The 22,959-nt window shown below is 32.3% G+C and overlaps 2 protein-coding genes and 1 long non-coding RNA gene across 3 annotated transcripts; 1 reads left to right on the forward strand and 2 right to left on the reverse strand.

Moving 5' to 3' along the window:
- The first annotated feature begins 675 nt into the window (after positions 1–675).
- LOC125061325 lies at positions 676–7,538 on the forward strand. Its single transcript, XR_007119026.1, has 4 exons — positions 676–942; positions 1,456–1,513; positions 6,642–6,706; positions 7,342–7,538. It is a non-coding gene; the product is annotated as an uncharacterized LOC125061325 (long non-coding RNA).
- On the reverse strand, positions 7,534–20,200 carry LOC125061317 (protein takeout). Its single transcript, XM_047666704.1, has 6 exons — positions 20,051–20,200; positions 13,177–13,269; positions 11,912–12,059; positions 10,461–10,594; positions 8,545–8,710; positions 7,534–7,925 (listed from the first exon to the last, which is right to left on the reverse strand). The coding sequence occupies exons 1-6, from the start codon at positions 20,124–20,126 to the stop codon at positions 7,787–7,789; spliced, it is 756 nt and encodes a 251-aa protein (XP_047522660.1). The 5' UTR covers positions 20,127–20,200; the 3' UTR covers positions 7,534–7,786.
- Positions 20,201–20,999: 799 nt separating this feature from the next.
- On the reverse strand, positions 21,000–22,468 carry LOC125061309. The gene has a single exon (XM_047666693.1). The coding sequence runs from the start codon at positions 22,178–22,180 to the stop codon at positions 21,086–21,088; it is 1,095 nt and encodes a 364-aa protein (XP_047522649.1). The 5' UTR covers positions 22,181–22,468; the 3' UTR covers positions 21,000–21,085.
- Positions 22,469–22,959: the final 491 nt, after the last annotated feature.

A 22,959-nucleotide genomic window follows, 5' to 3' on the forward strand; every position in this document is an offset into this window, starting at 1 on the left:
TTTCTTAAATTAAGACTTAGATGTTTTAGACAGATTTCTAGATTTACATTAGACTCGTTAATTTTTTACTATATTAATTGAAGTAAAATAAATTTATTAATTTAAAAAACGTAAGTGACATTCATTACCTTCTACGCGTTTGTACGACTCGATTACACCATGACTATTACAAATAATGAAAATGACTCTTCATTAATGTTGATGTTAAACTTTTGCGCTATCTTCTACAAAGTTATTGAGGGATTCGAGGGCCAAGATATTCCTCGCTAAGCAGATATAATTTCTAGCTTTTCCGTAGCTTCTCAGGTCAGCATATAAAACGATTAGTAGTAAAAAATACGCATAAATTACCCATGATTGTGATGTGACACCTCAGATTTATTTTTGTGATCTTATGATCTACCTACCCATATGGGTATTAAATATTTAATGTAGTTTTCTGATTGCTCCTCTATAATAAGTAGCTTACCCTTGTATGTAACAAGGGTAAGCATACACTAGGTAAACTACCCCCAGACTAGCCTACACATATACACTATACAGAGATTAGCTGCCGTGGCCGATTGGACTTGGGAAAAAATTAACATTTAAATACTCTTTTGCTCAGGATGTTGTTAAAGAGACGACAATTATGAGGCTGATAGAATTTCAACTAAATACTTTTTAGAGCTAGCATGAATAAACTTGTAATCTGTGGTAGATTATGTCTTCAAATCTGTCACAAGAAAATTCATCGTACATACACAAAATTAATTCCTAATGGGCTCTCAAGCAAATTAGTACAAACAGGAAGATGAACGGGCTGGTGATAAAAATCTGGCAGACATCAGTGTTTGTTCTTCTCGTGTTTGCTGCTTTCATGTCAATTAGAAGCCTTTGGAGAGCCACCAGAACCTCCAGGATCCCTTGTCACGATAGCTGCTAGAATCGTGTACAGTCTCGGTATAAATTAAAATATTAGAAATTAATAATCTAAAAAAATATAAATTGAAATAAATTAATTAATCTCTTCTACCGCATTTACCATGGAGAGTGTTCAGAGGAGTTGTTCGGATTAATACCTGCAGTTGAGTTTCATCATCGGACGTCGAGGCAGAATACGAAATTCCACCCGTATCACCTCGACGTCCGTCGTTCCATAACTGAGCGTTTTTAAGGTAGTTTTTGCCGCGCACCACCATTTTGTGCTACCAGCTGCCCACTGAAGTATTTCCGAACCAATTCAACTTAGGGTCTTTCAAGAAATGAGCGTACCAATTCTTAAAAGGCCGGCAACGTCTCGAACTCGCGAGCCCTCTGGCATTGAGTGTGTCCATAGGCCGCGGTATCACTTAACATCAGAGCGTCCTGCCCGTTTGCCCCCCGTTCTTTAAAAAAAAAGAAAGAACATGATGGCGATAATGTATGAACAGTTCATGGGAACCCCTGTAATGAGTTTTTGTAATTTTGTTCTAGTTCTGCTAGGTGCATAGTTTATACAGATGGAAGCGTGCACTAAGGTGACAAAGCCAAGGTATGTGGAGTAGAGATGTTATGGATATGATATTTCGGATCTGGATACGGATATGGATATAAAAATAAAATTATATCGGTTTCGGTTACGGTTACGGATATTTAATTATTTCGGATAGTTTCGGTTACGTTATTAGATTGAAGTAAAATATAAACATAAATAGTATGTAATAATTTAGTTTTATATATAGGTTTTATCCTCCTCAGTTTTATCTATTAAAATAAAAGTGCAATAAATTTAATAGCTTTACAAAAACATTTATTTATTTATTTATTTATTTATTTATTTATTTATTTAATAACAGCAAAATTTAGCTTTATGCATCGCACATATGTATTAACTTATAACCTATGTATGACATATTAAATGTTTAATTATTTTTGTGAGTAATGACATTATCAAAAACCTGTCGAAACATGTAGTTTTATCTAGATTTTAGAGTCCGCCCTTATCCGAAACTATCCGAAAATTGTGAAACGGATACGGTTTCGGTTATGGATATATATTTATTTCGGATATCCGATTGTTTCGGTTACGGTTACGGAGCTCCATAACATTCCTGATGTGGAGGTATAATTGATATTGTTTTATTTAAGAAATAATGTTTTGCGTATGAAATCTATCAATCCGTTACGATATAAAAAAATGTACAATTCTGACTAAAAAACATTTAACACGCACACAAAATAACACTAACAAAGAAAGATAAAATTAAATATATCAGAAAAGATTTAGTAGTGCGCAGTATTTGGCCTCACTGAATATGCTCGCTGTGGACACTTGGGCAAGCCTTATGACCACAGCATTGATTTTTAAGTACATAGTAATTTAATTATACGCATTAATCATGATATGATGGTATGACAGCCAACTATCGCGGGGTACAGTGCAACATAACGTGATACCTCCTGCAGCTGGAAAAAAAATTCTTTGCGTTTAACTTTAAATGTAAGCACAGATTCAATATTCCGTAATGGCGGAGAGTTGTTACAACATTATGTTGCACTGTACCTAAAACTCCCTCTGCTAGCCGTCTTGTAAGCAATAGGCTTTTCATATTTTACAAAGTAGCCTTGGTCGGATATGTTTCATTTCCTTCGGAGGTCCAAGAAAGCTTAACAGAGAGATATCAAGTTTTCTGTATTAACGACCCCAAAAAGCTACGGTGCAAAATGCCTAATATATAATTCTCTAAACACTTTTAATTAGACGATTACATATCTAAACGCAAATTTACATATGCTAAAATGTATCTTTTTGTTCGATCAGGGCTGGATTTAAAGGTCTCGGGGCAACAAAGGAGTGCAGGCCCCCGGCACTAAATATTTTCCAAATAAAATGAACAATTTTTTTTAAGTCAAGTTTTTCAATCAACAATTTATTGTGAAACCAATTAGATTATTTTAGTATTTAACAAACATATAATACTATATCAAAAGAAAAGTCGTTTACTAGTAAACACTAGTCGGAATTTAAAACATTTTTTTTCTAGTCTCTGTGAAGTCCCGGTAGCCCTCTACTAGTGTTGCCCAAATGCAAGACCAAGACGAGACTTAGGCCAGTCTTGGTATTGTCTTGCGTCAATACACCTGGTCTCGGTCTTGGTATTGGTATTGCGCTCTCAGTCTTGGTCTTGGTCTTGATCTTGCTGCAAGAGTCTTGCAAGTCTCGCAAGACTTGCAAATACCTATTAGCCTATTGCTATTTGTGGGGGCTTGCGGGCTATCCTGGAGCATTCACCAATGTACAATGTTCATCAACCAATAATAGCAGGCAGGCTACAGGCATTGTGTTGAGATTAGCAGATTTCATTACAGTGTGCGTAGGTACATTTTTTAGGCAACTTGTCGTACTCGTGACTGGCGCGCTTTGCTACGTAGGTACTGTCGTTAAAGTATGTGTAAGTAAGAAACGATGTAGGTACCTACTACAACAAAATTGTATTCCTTAGAAAAATAATCGTCGTACCTACACGACGATTATTTTTATTTATTTAGTCAATCATCGCTGAAGACAATAGTCGCTACTAGAGTAGGTACGATAGAAGTTGATAAACCGACACTGCAATTCTCAATATGACGTCGCTCATATTTGGAGCTTTTCCACGTTTCAAGTTTGTTAAAATCACCCACTTCCAATTTTGCAGTGCAATGTCCTTTAAAAAGGTATAATAGGTAATCTATATATATAAAAATGAAACCCGTTTTCCGTTGTCACGACATAACATGAAAACGGTTGGACCGATTTGTCTGATTTTTTTAAATAATATACCTTGAAGTACGAAGATGGTTCTTACGGAGAAAAATTAAAATAAAATTGAGTGAATCAGTCTAAAAACAACACTTTTCTATATTCCCATACAAAATATTCGTAATAATACTTAAAAGTGAATTTGAACTTTAATACCATAGCATAAAGTTCAAGTGTTAGTGGAGGGGTTCCGGGAAGGTAAATTTTTAATTTTTTGACATAATGTATTTGTTGTCTTATCAATTTTCTTTTTTTATCTTACTAGCTAGACCGGTGTCCCGAATAGCAGAATAAGTATTTTAAACAAATAAAGAATCGACTGTTAGGCGGTACGATGTTCGCCAGGCCAGCTAGTAATAATATAAACTAGGTATATTTTTATTACTTACAACAATTTTTATAAAATCTACCTATCCTTACGACTACATTCTTCCTTGCGAGGACAACATAATCTATTTGCGTCCGTTCTGAGCACCCGGAAACTTATTTTTTTCTGTAGAACATGGGCAGTGGCGGCGACCTTTGACATGAAAGCGACGGCGGCAACACAAAGTCTACTAGCGGACTAAATTTTTACCTATTTTGGTGGGGTTGTCAATGTTGGCATTAGCACAGAAAAATAAAATTAAGTAAACACAACGTTTATCCACTTTTTAATAACTAGGTATCCACGATAGAATATTTTTTCTACTAATTTCCTAAGGGTCGATTCGACCTAACTTCAATTTATACACGAGTAACTATACCAAGAATAATCTATTCCATGATTTTAATCTCGAGTAAATCCATAGTCGTTTGTCCACGTAATCAATAGTATAATTGCGCTAGGAATAACAATACGCGAATAGCAAGAAAATGGTGAACGAAAATAAAACTCGGCAAATAAATGTTGTTCTACAACGGGACAGTGTAAGAGCATACATCATGTCAACTCGATTTTGCCGTATTATAGTGTGAAAAAGTAGCTTTTAACAGGTGTCAAACGACGACAAAAAGTTTTTATTTCTTGTTAGTTTGAGGCTTTCGTCTAAAAAGGAACTTCTGTTGAGCCTAGTTGAATTTCATTCTAATATTATAGAAAATAAAAAAATCTAAAAATAATTAATAAATAAATAAATACTAAATTGTTTAAACGTTTCATTATACAATGCCATACTATTAATTTAGTGCGTTGCGTTGACTTGAAATTAAAACACAGAATACATATTTGTGAAATGACAGAAATCAGCTGATTGGACTGACTGACGCCATTAAATTATTCTAGGATTAGCTGTTATTCCGTGCGAAACGGCGGTATAGTTGCAATTCCCGAATAAGCCCACTATTCTTAGAATTTGTAGTTGGTAAAACGTAAAATTTATTTACTCTCGATTAACTGACGATTTATTCTAAGATTAAGATTTACTCTTGTTTGGTCGAATCGACCCTAAGTACTCAGTCTAAATATCTTTTTCATAATTTTTGTTTTTCAATAATATGTTGTGTGTAATTGAATGGTAAACTCTAAATCTTACTAGAGAGCTTTTATAAAATGAACTTATTGAAAGCACTGACATGGCATATACACTTTTCAATCTTGCTGCTCACATTTTAGTACCTAGGTATCACTCACTATCTATCATTTACCGATATTAACAATGATTATTTCGAAATCAAAATATTCGCAATTCAATAGATGCAATACCTACTTAGTTATTAATTATCATCTCGCCCGACAGCTTTTAACGCTGTAGTGTTCGAATTCAAGCCAGTGTGAGAATGTATTTAAATAAAAAAAACTCAAAGCATTCAATTTATACCTACCTACTGCTGGGACATCTTCAAGGTCATTTAATTTTATACTCCTATACCAACCCTACCAAAATAGGTAAAAATTTGTGTGCCTCTGTCCGTAATCTTTGTCGGCGAATGTGGCGCTCAGTGTCAAATGCTGTGTTACACTTGTTGCAAACCGCGGCGTCTTTGTCGGTAAATTATCAAATAAGTAGGTATTTAATACACCGACCGACCAACAGTTTATTCGCAGAACGTCACATTTCCCCAATCAACTTTGAACCTTAATTCTTTAGCGATAAACTTGAAAATCTGTTGAAGAAATTTGATAGATTGTAGTAGCTTGATGTGCTGGCGTCTGTACCATAGTATTGGCTGCCGTAGAAACAGTTACTAGACCTACTCGACTCGCTGTTAGTTTTAAATTTTGCTAAATAGAAGAATAATATAAACTTTGAAACATAAGTTTCACACCTACAACCTACGAGTACTAACGTTAGATCTGCACATTAGACATAAACAAGCATAACATATTATTATAGTTGATACCTACAAGGTATGAACTTTGCTAAAAAGTTATTAGGGAACAGATTTGTGAGTATTAACACGCTACCTACTTAATAAATTGTTGAAATATAATAAGTACTTACCTACCTAATCAATACAATACGTTTCAGGGTGCTTTCAGACGAGCGGCACGTTGCCAATTACAAATACAACTGCAGCCCTTAGTTTAGTGTTATGATTTGTGATACCTACGGTTTTGATACTGGGGAACGTTTCTCAAAATCGGGATTGAAACCAAATACCTACTTAATAACGCCCAAATCTCAGTTTGTCTTAACTGCAAGACGCAAGAGTCTTGCAGGCTTAAGTATTGTCTTGCTCAAGTCTTGCAGGGTTCAGTCTTGGTATTGGTCTTGCTATAATAAGGCGGTCTTGGTATTGGTATTGGTCTTGCAAAAACGCAAGAACAAGACCAAGACTGCAAGACCAAGACCGATTTTGGGCAACACTACCCTCTACATCTCGTCCTGGGTTTGATAACGATGAGTTCTTTTTATCATATATATTCACTGTGTTATAATAATATTCATTTTTATAGAAACGAAATGGAATATAAAAGCGTTATGTTGGGTGGCCTTATCTACATTCTGTTAGTTGGAATATGTAAGTTTTTACATTTTTAGTTAATACATATATATTCCTTCGCACTTAGGATGCGAATGGAATTAATTGCTATTAACGTTTTTTAAATGTATAGAAAATTGCAGTGATTTGTGAACTATTCAGTTATTTGAGATACATTGTAGAATTCGGTCAATGTCCAAGTCTGATTTGATTAATTACTTTTGCACATTCAAGTAATGACTATCGAGGCATGATGCATTTGCACACGCGACGCAGTCTTCCTATTTTCCGATTTTCTGAGCTGTTCACAGTTCAATCTATAGGGTGATGAAGGATACACTATAGGGAACAAAATAATTGACGACTAGAAAGCTGTAATATAGTCTCCTCATCATAAATCTAGAGCAAACTGCGCAGCAAAATATTTTAAAGAGTCTCATACTAATATCGTCTTCTACGACATTTCTCATAGAAAAATCTCATCTTTCTCTTTGATGAAGTTATAGAATAAAAAACATGCTCTAGACAAAACTTATGCTACTTTACGTAATAGTCAAATTAAAAAAAAACGCGTTACAGTTTTAGCCTAAATTCTTTATAAATCTGACGGTAGAGGTACTGTCGTAGTGATGAACAAACTTTTGAATTTCAATAATTTCTTACATTTATTTCAGTGATAGTGATAAATGAAGCATTCTGTAAATCTATTTGCTTGAAAAACGCTCAGCGAGCTGCAAATCAAGCAATGCCAGACATTGATTTAAATGAACGGAAGCCTTCAAAATCCAGACCGATGTAAAGCATATCTGAAGTGTTGAACGATATACTAGATGGCGCTGTACTAAATAATGAAATAAAACAGCAAATTTTATATAGTCTTTTATTTACTTAAAAATAATTAAAGCAGTAATAAATACAGCCAAAGCACTCTCGTTAAAATGTAAACCATGTGCTAAAGGCTTATTATATTAGAATTCCTTACATTATTACCATTATACATAAACGTATTTTTGTTTTGTCTCGTTTTATTAAATCTGAATTGCATTTTACGAAAAGAGATAAAACATAAAAGTATACGTGACATAACGGAATATCTTAAAACTAATATCACAGTCTATTTTATTCTTCAGGGAATATTTTGTTCATTGGTACAGCATTAAATATTTTGTTAGCGACATCTTGGAAAACTGAACTTAAACTCTTTTCATAGGCTTCCTTTAATTCATTGAACACCAAATCTGAATTTTCGTTTAGGAACCTGTAAAAAGATTTAAATATAATCTGTTTTTGAACCCATTATGGCCCTTTATTTTAGTAGATGATTGTAAACGGAAATGACGTGCTGATATTTATTTTAGTTGTAACAATACCAGGGGTTCGTATAATTTTATTATCTCCTAAAATGAAGATTACCATTTTCCAACTAATATTATAAAAAGGCTTTTTTATTATTATTCACTAGTATCTGCCTTAGTTATGTCGATGTTTGGATCTCAGACATGATGTTTGCCTTCATCTTTAAATCCAGAATTAAGTTTGCATTGGAAAATTCAATGCCGGCAGACCCGGGAGTTAACACTTATGCCACTAAGTCAAGACTAAAGAAATAACGTCATATAATATTATATCAAAAGTTTTTAGAAAATATAATATGTTAGCGTTTTAGTTGAAAGTACATAAAAAAATAAAAATCATATTATTTTACTTAAGCGCCACCTAGTGTTGCGTCATTAAACTTAAACCTAACTACATTAATAATGAAAACAAGTGCTACCTTTTACTCTTCAATTTGTCACTAGGTGGCGTTGTACTTAATTATTTCTAAAATACCTGAATTTACCACCAAGCTGTCGCCGCTAGATGGCGTTTGTACTTACAAATTCATCCGATCGCCCAGTCGTTTGTCGCCATTGAACAAATTGGTGAATTGAAAATGGACTTTCTTCGGAATAAACTTTACTCGGTAATCGCGAATTCGCATGTATGTCTCCCCGTCTCTCTCTATTGGTTCGCCTATTAAGTCGTGCTTCACTACCAGGTTTACTAAAGACGAAGTCAAACATATTAAGCCAGGTAAAATATAGTAGAGGAAAGTGACCAAATATGGGATAGCATCCCTAATATGGAATACCCCTATTTCTCCCAAATGCAAACTCACATACGCAAGAAACAATGATTTTCTGTCTCTTTTTACTCTCTTTTACGCGTACAAGATGTAGCATGTCAGTTGAGCAAGTGCTTTCGTCATTATGACAGTTTTTTGTTTTGTCGCTACCGCATAACTTTCTAAGGTATGTTAAAAATACGTATTTTTCGTAAAGAAAGTGCACACAGTATTGATTTTATAGCTTTTAGAGACCGTTTAGACGTTCTTTTGTATGTTTTAGCGGTATTAGATGATATTACTTTCTTAAATATAAAAATCTGAATGTCAGTTTGAAATCGTTGGGAAATCCAAATATGGACAGATCACAGTATCCAATTATGGACTATTCCATAATTGGTTCTCTGAAGTATCAGCTGACATGATGATTTTGTTAATCATGTATTTTTTTAATGTTTTACCAAAATGGCGAGCGTCAACTCGAAAACAAAGCGAAAAGAATGGATTCAGAGCATATGGCGGAAGTAATAGAATTAGTAAGAGAAAACAAATGGGTTATTTAAAAGCTGGAAAATACTTTGATGTGTCAAGATCTACTTTGTTTTGATTGTCAGAAAAACGAATTTTCTCCAGGAGAAGCCGCAGCTACTACACTCGGAAAGAAAACTGTCGTGTTGGCAAAAAACAAGAATTAAAAACAGAATGAGAAAATATCAAAAGGAAAAAAACCAAAAGAGAAGACTAAGCCTAATTCAGATGATGAGGAGGTGATGCTATTTGATACTGACAGTGAACCCGATGCCTTGATAGGATATACAGCTCCAGAATCTGAAGATTCGAAGTGTATTTTCTGTGGTGTGCTGTTTTCGAATGATACTCATGGGGAAACATGGATCAAGTATCTTATGTGTGGACTCTGTGCATGTAATGATTGCGCTGTGCCAGAGTTTGATACCTGGATATGTGATTTTTGTAAAAAAATTGTGTACCTTTCTATATTATACCATGTTTCCAAGGAGTCTCGTGTATTTTAAGGTTAATTTTTGATAGTGTTTATAGTATTCCATATTTGGGGTACTTATTCCATATTTAGGTACCTAAATCGTTATTTACTTTCTTAAATTTTTTCTTACCTTAAACTAATCAGTAAAACCTAAACTTATTACAAACGAAAGTGCAAATATATGATTGTTAATAATTACCACAAAAAGTTTTTTATTTATAACACTTGGGGAAATTATGCCTAAAAATCAAAATGGTATTCCATATTTGGTCACTCTCCTCTATATTTTGTAGAATTTTTAAGTAGGTACAGGACTTTTTTCATGGAAAAAGATCTTGTCCGAAAGTGACCGAATTTTGGTTTAGCAAGTATTTTAATATCAGGGCTATTATTTAAAATAACGTATTTTCTATTAAAAGACAGTTATTATTTCTATACAATGAAACTCACCGCCATTTAATTAAGCCCCAAAAACTAAAAGAACAAAAAATTCAGATAATATTAAATTTTTCTACAGTATCATCTAAAAACCGCTCTACGTATAGCCATTCAAAAGATTTTTCATTTAGGGTTTCATATCTAACGCCGTGGTTGGTAAGGAACGTTAATATATATCTACTTACTAAAATACCAGTATTTTGATATACACCCCATATATGTAGTACGTCTTATAAATAGTTACCTACCCATAGTAACATTAGCCATGCCCTTTCCCTGTATGGGTAGAACTAGGATTCTGCCCTTCATGACATAGTCTGCGACAAACTCCATTTTAGGTGTCAGTGACTCCGTCCGTAGTCGATAGTGCTTTAAGTCTGCCCTGGAATATCATAGAACAAAAAAATCTAAAAATCTTGCACTAAATAATTTTCAGAAGATATTGTTATTTGTTACTGACATAAAAACTATCATTATTAAAAAAAACCCCTTTATTGCTACTCCCCTCTTCGAAGACATAGATTGCAGAAGATCAAGGGCAGAATACGAAATTCCATCCGTATCACCTCGACATCCGTCGTTTCACAACGTTTGTTAGGCAGTTTTGCCGCGCACCACCACTATGTGATACCACCATTACCAGTACCAGTTAGGGTACTTCAAGAAAAGAGCGGACCAATTCTTAAAAGGCCGGCAACGCTCTCACGAGCCTGGCTTTGAGTATCCATGGGCACTTAACATCAGGTGAGCCTCACGTCTGTTTGCCCTCAGTTATATAAAAATAACACAAATAACTATCATAGTCGACTTGTAAAATATCTAATTAATAAAATCAATTATTATGAGTTTTCATTATAAAGTTAATAATCACAACTTTTACAGTAAGAATTAGACTTTTGATATCAAACCCTTTACGTTTTAACTTACGGTAGCTAAATCATTTATTAAAACCTTCTCATGTAAATTTAATATTTGACTTAAATGTTTAGAAGAGTGAGAATGTAAAACAAAAGACAAACGACGCGATGGCGCGTTTCGTTTCATTGTGATTGGTCAACACATTAGTCTAACACACGTGACATGATACGTCAAGATTGTCCAATCAGAAACGTACGCACGTGATTTTTGTCTGCCATTTTACATTCACACCTAAAGTTTAGTTCTATAGAAATAAACTTATGAATGAATTTATGGATATTATGACTAAATGGAATAAATGTAAACGTTATAATATAGCTTCGCATATAAATGTCATTGACAAAAATAGATCTATTTATTGTTTAGTAAAATTAAAAAAGTACAAGCAGCAAGGAGCAAGTTTCGTTAATATTGGGGAACATGGGAACCATCAAAAACATAACTTGTAAAAATCCCAATTCCCGCAACGCAGTTCTTCTACCAAAGTTGTTGTCAATTTATTCAAATTGCAAAGGGTTCTTCTGACTCAAGTTATTACGTAATTAGCTAAGCTAACAACATCATATAGTGACCATATCCATATTATTATTTTTAATAAATACATTGACTTGGCCCTTGAAGTTTCTATGACTGCTAGTGCCTTAGAGTTTTTATGATCGGTCAGTCAGTGAGTGCCGTGAAAGGTAATAAGCAGCTTTTAATTGATGTAATTCTCTGTCACTAAATTCTCTTCTGTTTCTGTTTTATCTTTGTTTTTAATTTCTACTTAATTTAATCTTACTTGTAATTAGTAACGACGGTATCAGTTAGTCCGTGCAACTGAATATTCTTGTAATTTTGGGCGATGACCACGGGACCGGCGCCAGCTTCTATGTTCATACCCGACACTGCTAATGGTTCCAGAGGAGGTACTGCCAGTTCTGATACACCTGAAAACCCCCAATACATATTTGATAAATAATTGTATTTGTATTAGTGAGCCGTGATAGTTGAGGTTATCGTCGTCGATAAAATCTGTCTTCATATCTCAATGTATAAAACAAAGTCGGGTGTCCAACCTATAACGTTTTTTATTTATTTTGCCTCCGTCCCGAATAGCAGAATTAGTATTGGAGAATTAAAAAAAATAAAAGAAAAAAAATCCACAATGCTAATGGGATTCGTTACTGTCAAACTCTTAATGTTCATCTCTCCTTAGATTAAAAAAAATTGAATAATGTGAGTAATGAAAAATTAACATATACATTGCTTGTTAATTTTGATTGTTATGCGTGCGTTCAGACGCTTATTTCTTTTTGTGCTAATTTATTAAATTTTGTTTTGTATTAATTGTACAACTTTCATAAAATCATAAATTAAGTTCCGCTAATCTGTAACATAACATTCATTAACTGTTAGGCGGTACGAAGTTCGCCGGCAGCTTATGAACGGCAGCATAGTATAAAAAATCTAAAACATAGTACACATCTCGTAACATTCATCAATGCTAGCTATATCTTAATATATGTATCTTATGTATGCAATGTGCGATATTGGGTACATAAGTACCAGTATTAAATATTAGATATTTTATTATATTCTAATTTATTCGACTTAATCGTATTGGCTTAGGACGGATTGTGTATGTATTTTTGTGAATTAATAAACAAATATTAGTATCACTTTGCAAATTAATCGTTACAAAGTATGTATTCTCTAACTGAGACTTATCATCAATTAAGATTCAAAATCATAGAGAAGAACTGGCAATAAACTCTCCGCCACTCTTTTTGATCGCCAAGTTTTTTGTTTGACACAACGTTTGTAAGGAGCTGCAATCATTACACCATGTTTCACATGACATCTTAAGTAATAAATAATAATAAAATAAATAAAACTCAAAGATTTGTCCTCAATCAGCCGGTGGCATGGTGAAATAGGAGCACGCACTTACATTCGTAGGAACAACACGCAAATACACAGTCGAAATAATTAACATTAAGAGTTAAGAGTATTGCGGGAGATTTACATATTTTAAGCAAAGCACAAAATGGCATTGACCCGTACCTTTCTTCATCTTCCTGAGCGCGTCGGGCACCGCGTGCTTGAGGCATTCGTCGATGGCGACGTCGTTCTGTCGACATCTTGTAAACTCAGCCGCTGCAACAATTGCAACAGTCAGGACTAGTGGCCTTTAGTAATATTCACGTTTTATTCACGTGAATACATCGTCGAGATAAAGCAACAAAAATCGGTTTAGTTGAAGCGTCTTTTGAATTTTTGTTATGATCTTGAGCTTTTTGATTACATACATTAGATATTGGCGGCGAGTTCCGGCTTCGTACGACTGGATATTTTAAATTATTTTGGAAATAATTATAGCTTATAAAATTCTAAAAAAAAATGTGTTAAATTGGTCCAGTAATTTTTGAATTTCTTCGTTACAAACATACCGAAATTAAATTCTTGCCTCTTATATGGTTGTTTAAATAACACATGGATAACGATAACTTCTTAATTTAATATTGTACCATTCAAAATCTAGATATAAAATAAAATACAACATTTTATTTAGAACGCATAACATATTATATGCTAGCTATATTTCTTGGAATTAATTACATATATTATAATAAATAAATAATAGTAATAAAACATTCGTCAAAACGTGTTTAACGATTGTGAATAAAATATTTGTGTTTTTGAATGTATATACATATAATATTAGATTTAACAATAATTAACGACAGCTAGAAAAACCCATAATTTATTTAACCACTGTTTTTTGTTCATTCAACTCATCTAAGTCGGAATTCCATGGGTGGGTGACACAAGTCGGTCTGCCCGAAGTCCCTTTGCGTCACGTGACACAGTATTGACTAGGCACTTAGCACGAGTTATAAATACCTTTATCCGAGTTTTTTGATTAAACTTTAAAGAAATATGTCTAAAAGGCCAAACGTGTTAACCAATTAATCTATTAGATCCACATTATAAGCAAACATTGCGTGAAAGAATTCGAATAAACTTGACCTTGTATTGCGTAACTAGAGTCAAACACCTTTTAGTTTCGAATACTCGTTACATAGACCATATATATATATTTTCCCCCTTATTCTCTAAAATAAAGCTTTAAGTAAATACTCTTGAGTTTCTATCAAATATCCATTACAAGTAAATAATCAATCAATTTCGCTATAAGATAAATATAGACATGTTGATACAGGGTATTTTAAATAAATATGTAGGTAATTTATTTTACACACACTTTTATTTTAATAGAGTCAATTTGTAATGTACTTTATAAAATGTAGAAAATATTTGAAAATAACAACCGTAGTCCTACAAAATTTATCGCTAAGTTTATATTTATTTTTGTATTGCAAAGTGTATTCTTGTATTTGTGTAAACAAAAAAATATGTTAATAACACACAAAAAATGTCTTAATTATTTCAGATTTAATACAAAACAAAGACAAATATTATCGAAAAAATATTGCATAAGCCTGCGTTAATCCATCATCGAGATTTGATTTAAGCCCTTAATGTGAATACATGCAATCAAATAAACCACGGGGTTAGTGGGTAAATGGTAGTCCGAGATGTTAGGAAAGGGCGTAATATTCCACTTGTCTTACAAAATAAGAGAATCGGGGACGAGGCCGGCTGCAGTTGCCAAACCCTGACCACAATACACTCGTCAAATTACTCTACATATACTAGCTTTAACCCCTGACATGGCTTGCTATGGCTTTCGTCTTTAAGGATATTAAAAACAACGAGAAAATTTTTTTTTTGAAAGATGTCTTACAACGATAAAGTGTACTCGTAAATAATGTTATTAAAATATATAATTGTTAAGAACTGATAAGTTGAACAATTGTAACAATTCCTAGATTTTCCTAAGTTTAATTTTAACGGTGTTAATAAAGCATTTTCAATTATATATTTAATGAGTCTTAAATAATATTTCAAGTTAGTTTATATAAATGCGAAACATTTGAACATCACAAAAACGTTTACACTTGAATATAAAATACTTTCTCTTCTTAATATTTACGTACGTAAAATTAAAGATAGACATGCAAGCTGCACGCGCATCCTTGCTAAAGGCCTAGACCGAAATTCGTGGCGATTCGTTTTGCACACTGCATATATTTGGATAAGGAATTTTCCATTATATCGCTACGCTAAATCTGCATATTAATACTACATACTATTGTTCCATATTATGGTTGCCTGGAAGAAATGCCGCTTTTCAGCGATAAGGCCGCCCATTGCCTGGTAACTTATGTAACCTGCTTTTTTTGTTTTTTATATGTATGATTTTGTATATTATGGTAACGAAGTGTAAATAAATACATGCGTAAAAAACTATATTTAATAATTGCACTCTTTTCTCGTGTCTTACTATCAAATGGTATATACGTAATGACACAAATAAGTAAATGATTTATTTTTTATGAATATGGAACCTTATTTAAGAGCCTCCTAGGCTTAGTTTAGTTAAGGATTAACAGGTTGTTGAACAAAATGATCACTTACATTGAAAATATACATAGTGTTCAATCAAGCCTTCGCACGGCTGGACTTTATTTATGATCTAATAGACAGTTAAACATATAGTTAGACATATAGGCATCTCGAACATTTTAATAGATATTATGGATGTCTGATATAAAGCTTTCGCTCTTAGCTTAAAACTCTTTTCTCTATTGTCAATAGTTTCCACAGCGTATGCGATAAAGAAATTACAATTATTCCTTTTCACGACTTGGGATACATTATCGAAGTTTTGATAGGGATTCCTTACCTTTTAAAAATACTATATGGATATATAATATTTTCCTAATAATAATATTTTCCTAATTAATACCTATTCATCAAGGATAATGCAGGATTCCAATGGTGGAATTTTTGAAATCGATACACCTTTTGGAGCCTATTCAATGCAAACACACAAACAGATAATCAAATATATTTTCCAGTATTAGTGTACATGGAATTCTGCAGCAGGCCTTTCAGGTAAACATGATGCTTGAAACCGTTACAGCATTTTAAGAATGAACATGATTTTGTATCAAATAAACTAGAAATAAATAAAAACGACACGAAAGTACCTACGAAAGAAACCATCATTATGCCTATTTATCATCGTCCGTTTACGCTAATTTCTTAAATGGAATTAAATATTTCCGTATTACTAAGAATACAAATCACAAAATCTCGCAATGTAACTACTGGTTAAGAATAACTTACGTTTGTATGCAATGTTTGTCTCTATATGGAGCCAGGAAGTTAATGATGTACTTCAAATATATTTATTTAATTCCTATTACACACAGGCGTAAAACAATTTTGCCACCATGCAATATTTTGAAATAAAGATAGACTAATTATTCGCCGTAGTTTGAAGCTTGCAGAATCTAGTAATTATAATCTGTGCCTCATCCTTTTTTTTTCACTTTGGGTGACTTCCATGAGGAACGTAGCTTACCCCATATACCAAGATTAAAAAAATATAAATTACATCATCAACAATGATTAAAAACAGTTACACACAACAAACACTATGTTTATATATTTTAATAAATAATAATTCTATTTTATTATTAATTAAAATATTTATGATGTAACTTGAGATATTTTTCATGAATGAAAATTAATTTAATTATAAAAAAATCTGATCTAAATTTCCGCTTCCTGATTCTTTAAATTATAATTATTTTAGACATTAAATTAACGAAGGCGGTCACTGAAAGATATATTAGATACGCTTTCTAAATTTAAATATATTATACCGCTTCTGTCGCATTAATACGCAATTTTAGGTATTTGGTAACTAATCCTATAGGCCGATCATCTTTGTTAAAAAAAATAATAAGACGCATAAATTTTACAACCAACATTATTTTGACTAATAATAAACCAACATTATTTGACTTTGTTACGTTACGTGGAGCAATAAACGTTATTGATATTATTGAATTACTCATAAGAAACAATTTCTCCAGAAAATGATTGTAAACAATACTCCAAAAAGAACCCGTCTATTTTCTGCCATCAATTAATATAATTATCAATATTTATCAGGATAGATAGTAGGCTATTTGGCTACAAAATGTGGACTATTTGTATCTCAAATAGCATTTATCAACTAGCGGTCGAACCCGGTTCGAACGGGTATTTTCGAATTTTGAAAATTTGAAATGTAGCCACTGTTAAAAAGAGATATACTATTCAAATATTAAAATATTTTTTAAACTATTAAATTATTTTATAAAAAATACGTATTACACTGAACTGAATTGACCTAAATACCTATGTCCTCGTATAAAATTAAACTTAAGCAATATACAACGTATCAGGATAATAAGAGAGTAATTGTTACATAAAATTTACGGTACAATAAGTTGATATCCTAGAGCGTTATTAAGCACTCGCGGAGAGCGTAACGAAAGTTATTACGCAACTTGTACTTATAAAGATTACGTACTGTTTTCACCAACAATCTCTAAGCATTTAGTACGTTCTGAGTTCATTATAGAAAACCGTTTAGTTCTGTCGCTATGTAAGGGTTAAATAATTTTATTTTGGTTAAACACCCGGTCGCATAGGCTTCGTATAAGTTCTGTCTATTACGTATTTGTCCAAGGAGGTGACAATGTAAAACAATTACGAAACGATGGCAAATATTGGTTGTTTACAATTGCTGGTCAAACGGAAAGACACTCGAAGTGTCTATGATCAGAGATGGAGATACAGTTGATCAATCACAATCAAACGAAATGGGGTAACATTTCATCTTTCGATTTAGATTCTTTGTGTCCGAGTGTCAAGAGATGTGGGTATGGGAGATAATTATTGAAACTGTGACAATTATAAAAAGGCCTGTTGGAGTTGTGTATACAACTAACTAAACTGAGCATGGATTATATTACAAGATTTTTAATATAATCTATCTTTAGTATAAGAACGAAGAGACAAATAAGAAGATAATTTTATCGTATTCGATTACGCGTTTATAAATATGTACTTTTGAAATACTATTTATTTTAATGAACGAGAATTAATAAAATATCTTGCGGAATATTTAATCCACATAATAATCGTAATCGTTTATGTGATTTACATCTAATTGCCTAACGGAGTTTTTGCACTTCACTGAACTTGTTCTACGTAATTTGCTGAAACTTTAAGTAAAATACTCTTAAGTTAACTTTTTGTCTAAGAAATAATTAATAATAACTATATATTATTAAAAAGGTTTAACCGCAATCGGAAGGTAGTCATACACACACGACAAACACGTTGGCAAGTCTTAGCGCATGCAAATGGGTCCATTGCGAACGGAACCTTCGCACGCGCGCCCATGAGCCTTTGGCCATTATTGGCTATTTGTTAAGGTTAATGACATGATGGCCTCAGCCTAGGATTATAATGGTTGAAGGCTTTATAAAAACAGCAAGAGTAAAACTAAGGGACCTATAGAGCCTTGTGGGGAACAAATTAGGAAAACATATAACAGTAACTTGACTAACAGCATTGTGTGTACATAAACGTACTCTTAATATGGAACATAGATAGGAACATTATAGTTTAAGTACAAATAAAAAAATATGTCAAAGAAAGCAAAAAAGGAAAGCGTGACTTCAGCATGAACCTTATAAGGACATCTCACATGCTGATCAATTTTAAAACAAAATTATAACAGCTTTAAATCAACTAAAATTATAGTATTTATTATCTTATTTATAAATTAGATTCTAAAGGGTCTTTGTCGCTGTGAGCCGAATCTCTTAGACATAATTGTAAACCTACTTAGGGTAATTAGTTGTTATAACTATTTTTTAATAGGAGATGAAAATCCATCAGCGCATAATCATCCTGACCGCTAAGGCCATTTGGGGTGAGATTCAGAAACGAGTCTCAACGCCAACTATGACTCCCGGATGTCAAAATTCAATACATTTTTGACGTGTGAGGTTTATAAGTTTACTCTAAGTATTAATTATTTATATGTGCAGTTAACGTTGTGGTTTTAATTTGCAAATTACACCTTGCGGTGGTATTTATGAATATTAATAAAATTATGCATGCCTTTGTTTACGAGTTGTCATATGCAAAGTTATAGGTTCTAAGAATCTTTTACACACAATGTATGAAGGTAAACTATGAAATTATGTACTAAAAATAACACGTAGTTTCATTAAATAATATGAATCTTTCGTTTGAAAGTTCTTATAACTATATGATAATTTAAAACGCTTTTACACTTAATCTGCTGATGAATCACTTATATAGATTTGATATGTCATATTATATCGATAAAAATAATGTAATAGATGAAGTCACAGGCGTTCGTAAATAACTAAATATAAGGATCTATATAAAAATCATAAAATCGATTGATTATCAATTATTTTTGAGTTCGTTAGTCCATTTATCGAGAAATATTAAAAAGCACAGGATAGTGTTTGTTACGTAAAATATTATAAAAAATGTTCATTCTGTTTTCACTAACTAGAAATAAAAAAATAATAATTACCCTTAAAACCAACGTAGAGATTAACTTTTGGCGCGTTAGGGAAAAATTATGAGAGTAAATTTTACAAATTCTACAAACGTAGAATAAGGCCAAAGAATTTTTGAAAAGATTTTTATCTTGTTATGCCAAAGAAGTATAACTTCTAACGCGTGTACATTAGTACACAAACGATTTTTTTTTTTATTTATGCCTATCGGCCTGCTTGTATTTCGGCATATACCTAATACGGCATCATAGTATGCAGTTTTTTAGCTCATCTAATATGTCCTGGCGTGCAAATGAATAATCATAATGGGAATATAAATACGTATATACAATGTAACTACTAGATAATTTAATAATTTTCATAATCTATTAATTCAGCAATTTAAAAAATCAACTAAAAATACTTACGCAATGAACTCTCTGCGATGACTGAACTTACAATAAAAAATAAAAATAAAAACATTTTTCTTTCACTAAAAATCATTTTGATCAATGAGTGCGAACGTGACGCTCTCTCGCAAACAACTGATTTCGCGCGCTTTTCACTGTCATATATATTTTTTTTATTGCGTATGTAAATCACAAACGAGTTTGTTTTGGATGCAACTTTAACATTATTTCCATCCCTTCACCAATGCGTGAAATATTTCACCACTTTCATACGACCTTCAATTTCGACTTGAACAAATATTATGGTTCATATTGCTAAATGTTTCTGGTTTATAAGGTCGTCCACTAAGATTTTTCGAGTTGGTAATATTTTGTAGGTATACAAGTTGAAGTCTTCTTAAAATATGTCCTGAGAATAAAGTTTTAGCTCTCAATAAGAGTGTCTAGCAACAGATTGTCATACAACAATAAATTAATTTATAATTAAGTACGTTGTCAGTAGTTCGTACTTAGGGTTATTTCAGAATCGCGACTAAAGTCCAATGCGTTTTTAACAGGCGGAAGTCACACTTAGCGCTTAGTGTCGACTCTGTATCTTATGGCTTTAACTAATACCTGAGAGTTGTTTTTTTATACCATCAACTATGGACACTCACATTGCCTTGTTTCTGGTATTTTAACAGTTGGTACTTTATTTTTAAAGAAGTTCAGAAACAGCTTAAGGGGCAGCTGGTTCCTCATGTCGGTACTCTTCGTTCTTACATAATGTCAAAGACAATTCAGGCTTCGTTTATTATATATTATATTAGTATTAATAGTTTTTTACAATTTCCATAAAAAATGAAATATAAACTAACTCACATAGTCCAACTTGAAACCATCTTTGCTAAAAATTAATAAGAGAATGGTGCTTTTATAAAATATCTAAACACTATGTATGTGAAAAAATCTAATTAAAACTAACATCACAGTAAAATAATTTTTTTCAAGAGCATTGACAGTTAAACCATAATTTAAATATGAATAAATAATTTTTGATCAATAAAATAACTTTTATATTATAACAACATCATCATTATTAGTGTTTGTATAATCATAGTTTGGAGCATCTGCATACTGCCTGTAGCCTTTCTGGTATTTTAAGGCTAAAGAATCACATGGAAGTGTTCTATTAAACATTGAATCGCCATTTAAATCCAGCTTTATTATTCCAAAATAGACAGAGTCTATGTCCTGCTTACATTTTATCATTTTTCTTTCTTTAATGATTAAATGTTTTTTAACTGGTAACATCAAAATCATGTCCTGCACCTCATTATTAAGTTTTACTTTAGCCTGAATCATTCCATTTGTAGCCAGATCCTTTTCATCTTTTAATGGCAAATTGCACTCCATACATCTTATGTTCTCATTAAAATCTGTATTAAAAGGCACAGGGAACAATCTTTCATTTAAATAAAATCTATAAATACACTTATGTTTCTCTTTATTGGTAATACTATGTATTCTTGATTTTGCCGAATGGCATTCAAAAAAGTTTGTATTTCTAAAGTTTTTTAAGATATTAATGTTGTCTTGGTCATCTGTGTTGAAGAAACCTATTTCTTCTGTTGAACAGTCATCATAAATTCTGAATATATCATCAGATGAGTTATTACTTTCAGGCTGTTCCTTTATAGTATCTAATGACACCTTTTTGGGTATACAGTTGGTTATAGATTCTGTGGATTGATGAAAGTTCTTATTTAAGTAATGTTGCTGAACACTTGTCTGTCCTTCACGTTTCGTCTTTTTAGAATTAACGGTTTTATTACAAAGATCATCTGATTTTTCAACCCTATCTGCTAGTCCTTTGCAGTCACCACATTTCTTGCAATAATCAAACTTTGCTTGGGATACAGTGAACATACAGTCCGATTTGGTACTTTTGAAAGTCCTTACATTAGTTTTGGTGTTCGAAATGACACCTGTTGAACAACTTTTTCTATATTTAGATGCTGGATTGATTTGTTTTGATAAAACAACCTTTTTCACAATGTTTGGTCTGTGTACAACTTTATCGCCTTTCATTCGTTGTGAAACTCGTAAATGTTTGTTAAATCGTTCACATAATATTACATTAGATGAATCACTGTCTTTTTGTGACATTTTATATATATTTTATTCTTTTTTACACTTGTAAGGAAAATATGTTAATAAATAAAGATTGTAAGCAGCTGTTGCCATAGAAACGTCAGTCGTCAAGGCAAGAGTCTGTAGTCTGTTGGGACTTGGGCGGTGGGCCATGAATTCATGATTAGTTATACGCTTGTTCCTGCCATCTAGTAGCAACTATATCCAAAACTCTATCCATTGGAAATAACTTACAAATTTCACATGCTGGACCGCAATATAATCCATATCAGAAAGCAAAACGATTTTCATGTTACATATGGTATTCTTAGTCTCTTCTTCAACTGTTTAAATTACTTTTGATACTTAATTCAGAGAACTCTATCGTTAATTTATGAATTCATAAAGAGACCTCTATAACTAATATTTTATCATTAACATTACTAGATGGCGCTTATTTAAATTGCTAAAACTTCTTACCACTTATTTAAAAATTAAATTAAGAGATGATTTATTCAATTAATTGATTATTGTACAATTTAAGTAATACATTTTATGTAGGTGTGTGTCATCACTTATAAACGTAAAATACCGAAAAAAATAGATAGCAAAGACCTAAATAATAATAATTAATATTTTATTTATTGCCAAAAATAGGTTACATAAAAATTACGTATCCCAGACCTCTAATGTACTGAGAACTGTATTCCAGGACCCTGTGACTTCCATGAGATCCATGTTTGTTAAGAAAAAAGAATTAAGTACAATAATTGAAATAAATTAAAAAATTAAGTTTATGATAAGGTATTAAGGTT

The sequence above is a fragment of the Pieris napi genome, chromosome 2, assembly GCF_905475465.1.
Source record: "Pieris napi chromosome 2, ilPieNapi1.2, whole genome shotgun sequence".
Taxonomy (NCBI): domain Eukaryota; kingdom Metazoa; phylum Arthropoda; class Insecta; order Lepidoptera; family Pieridae; genus Pieris; species Pieris napi.

Bases quoted from the DNA above. Each gene is read 5' to 3' on its own strand.
- LOC125061317 (XM_047666704.1), bottom strand. From the start codon at position 20,126: ATGATTTTTAGTGAAAGAAAAATGTTTTTATTTTTATTTTTTATTGTA. The intron at 10,595-11,911 runs GTAAGATTAAAT...ATGATATTCCAG, and splicing joins ACCGTCGTTACTAATTACAA to GGCAGACTTAAAGCACTATC. The intron at 7,926-8,544 runs GTAAGTACAAAC...ATCTTTTTACAG, and splicing joins CTGGGCGATCGGATGAATTT to GTTCCTAAACGAAAATTCAG.
- LOC125061309 (XM_047666693.1), bottom strand. From the start codon at position 22,180: ATGTCACAAAAAGACAGTGATTCATCTAATGTAATATTATGTGAACGA.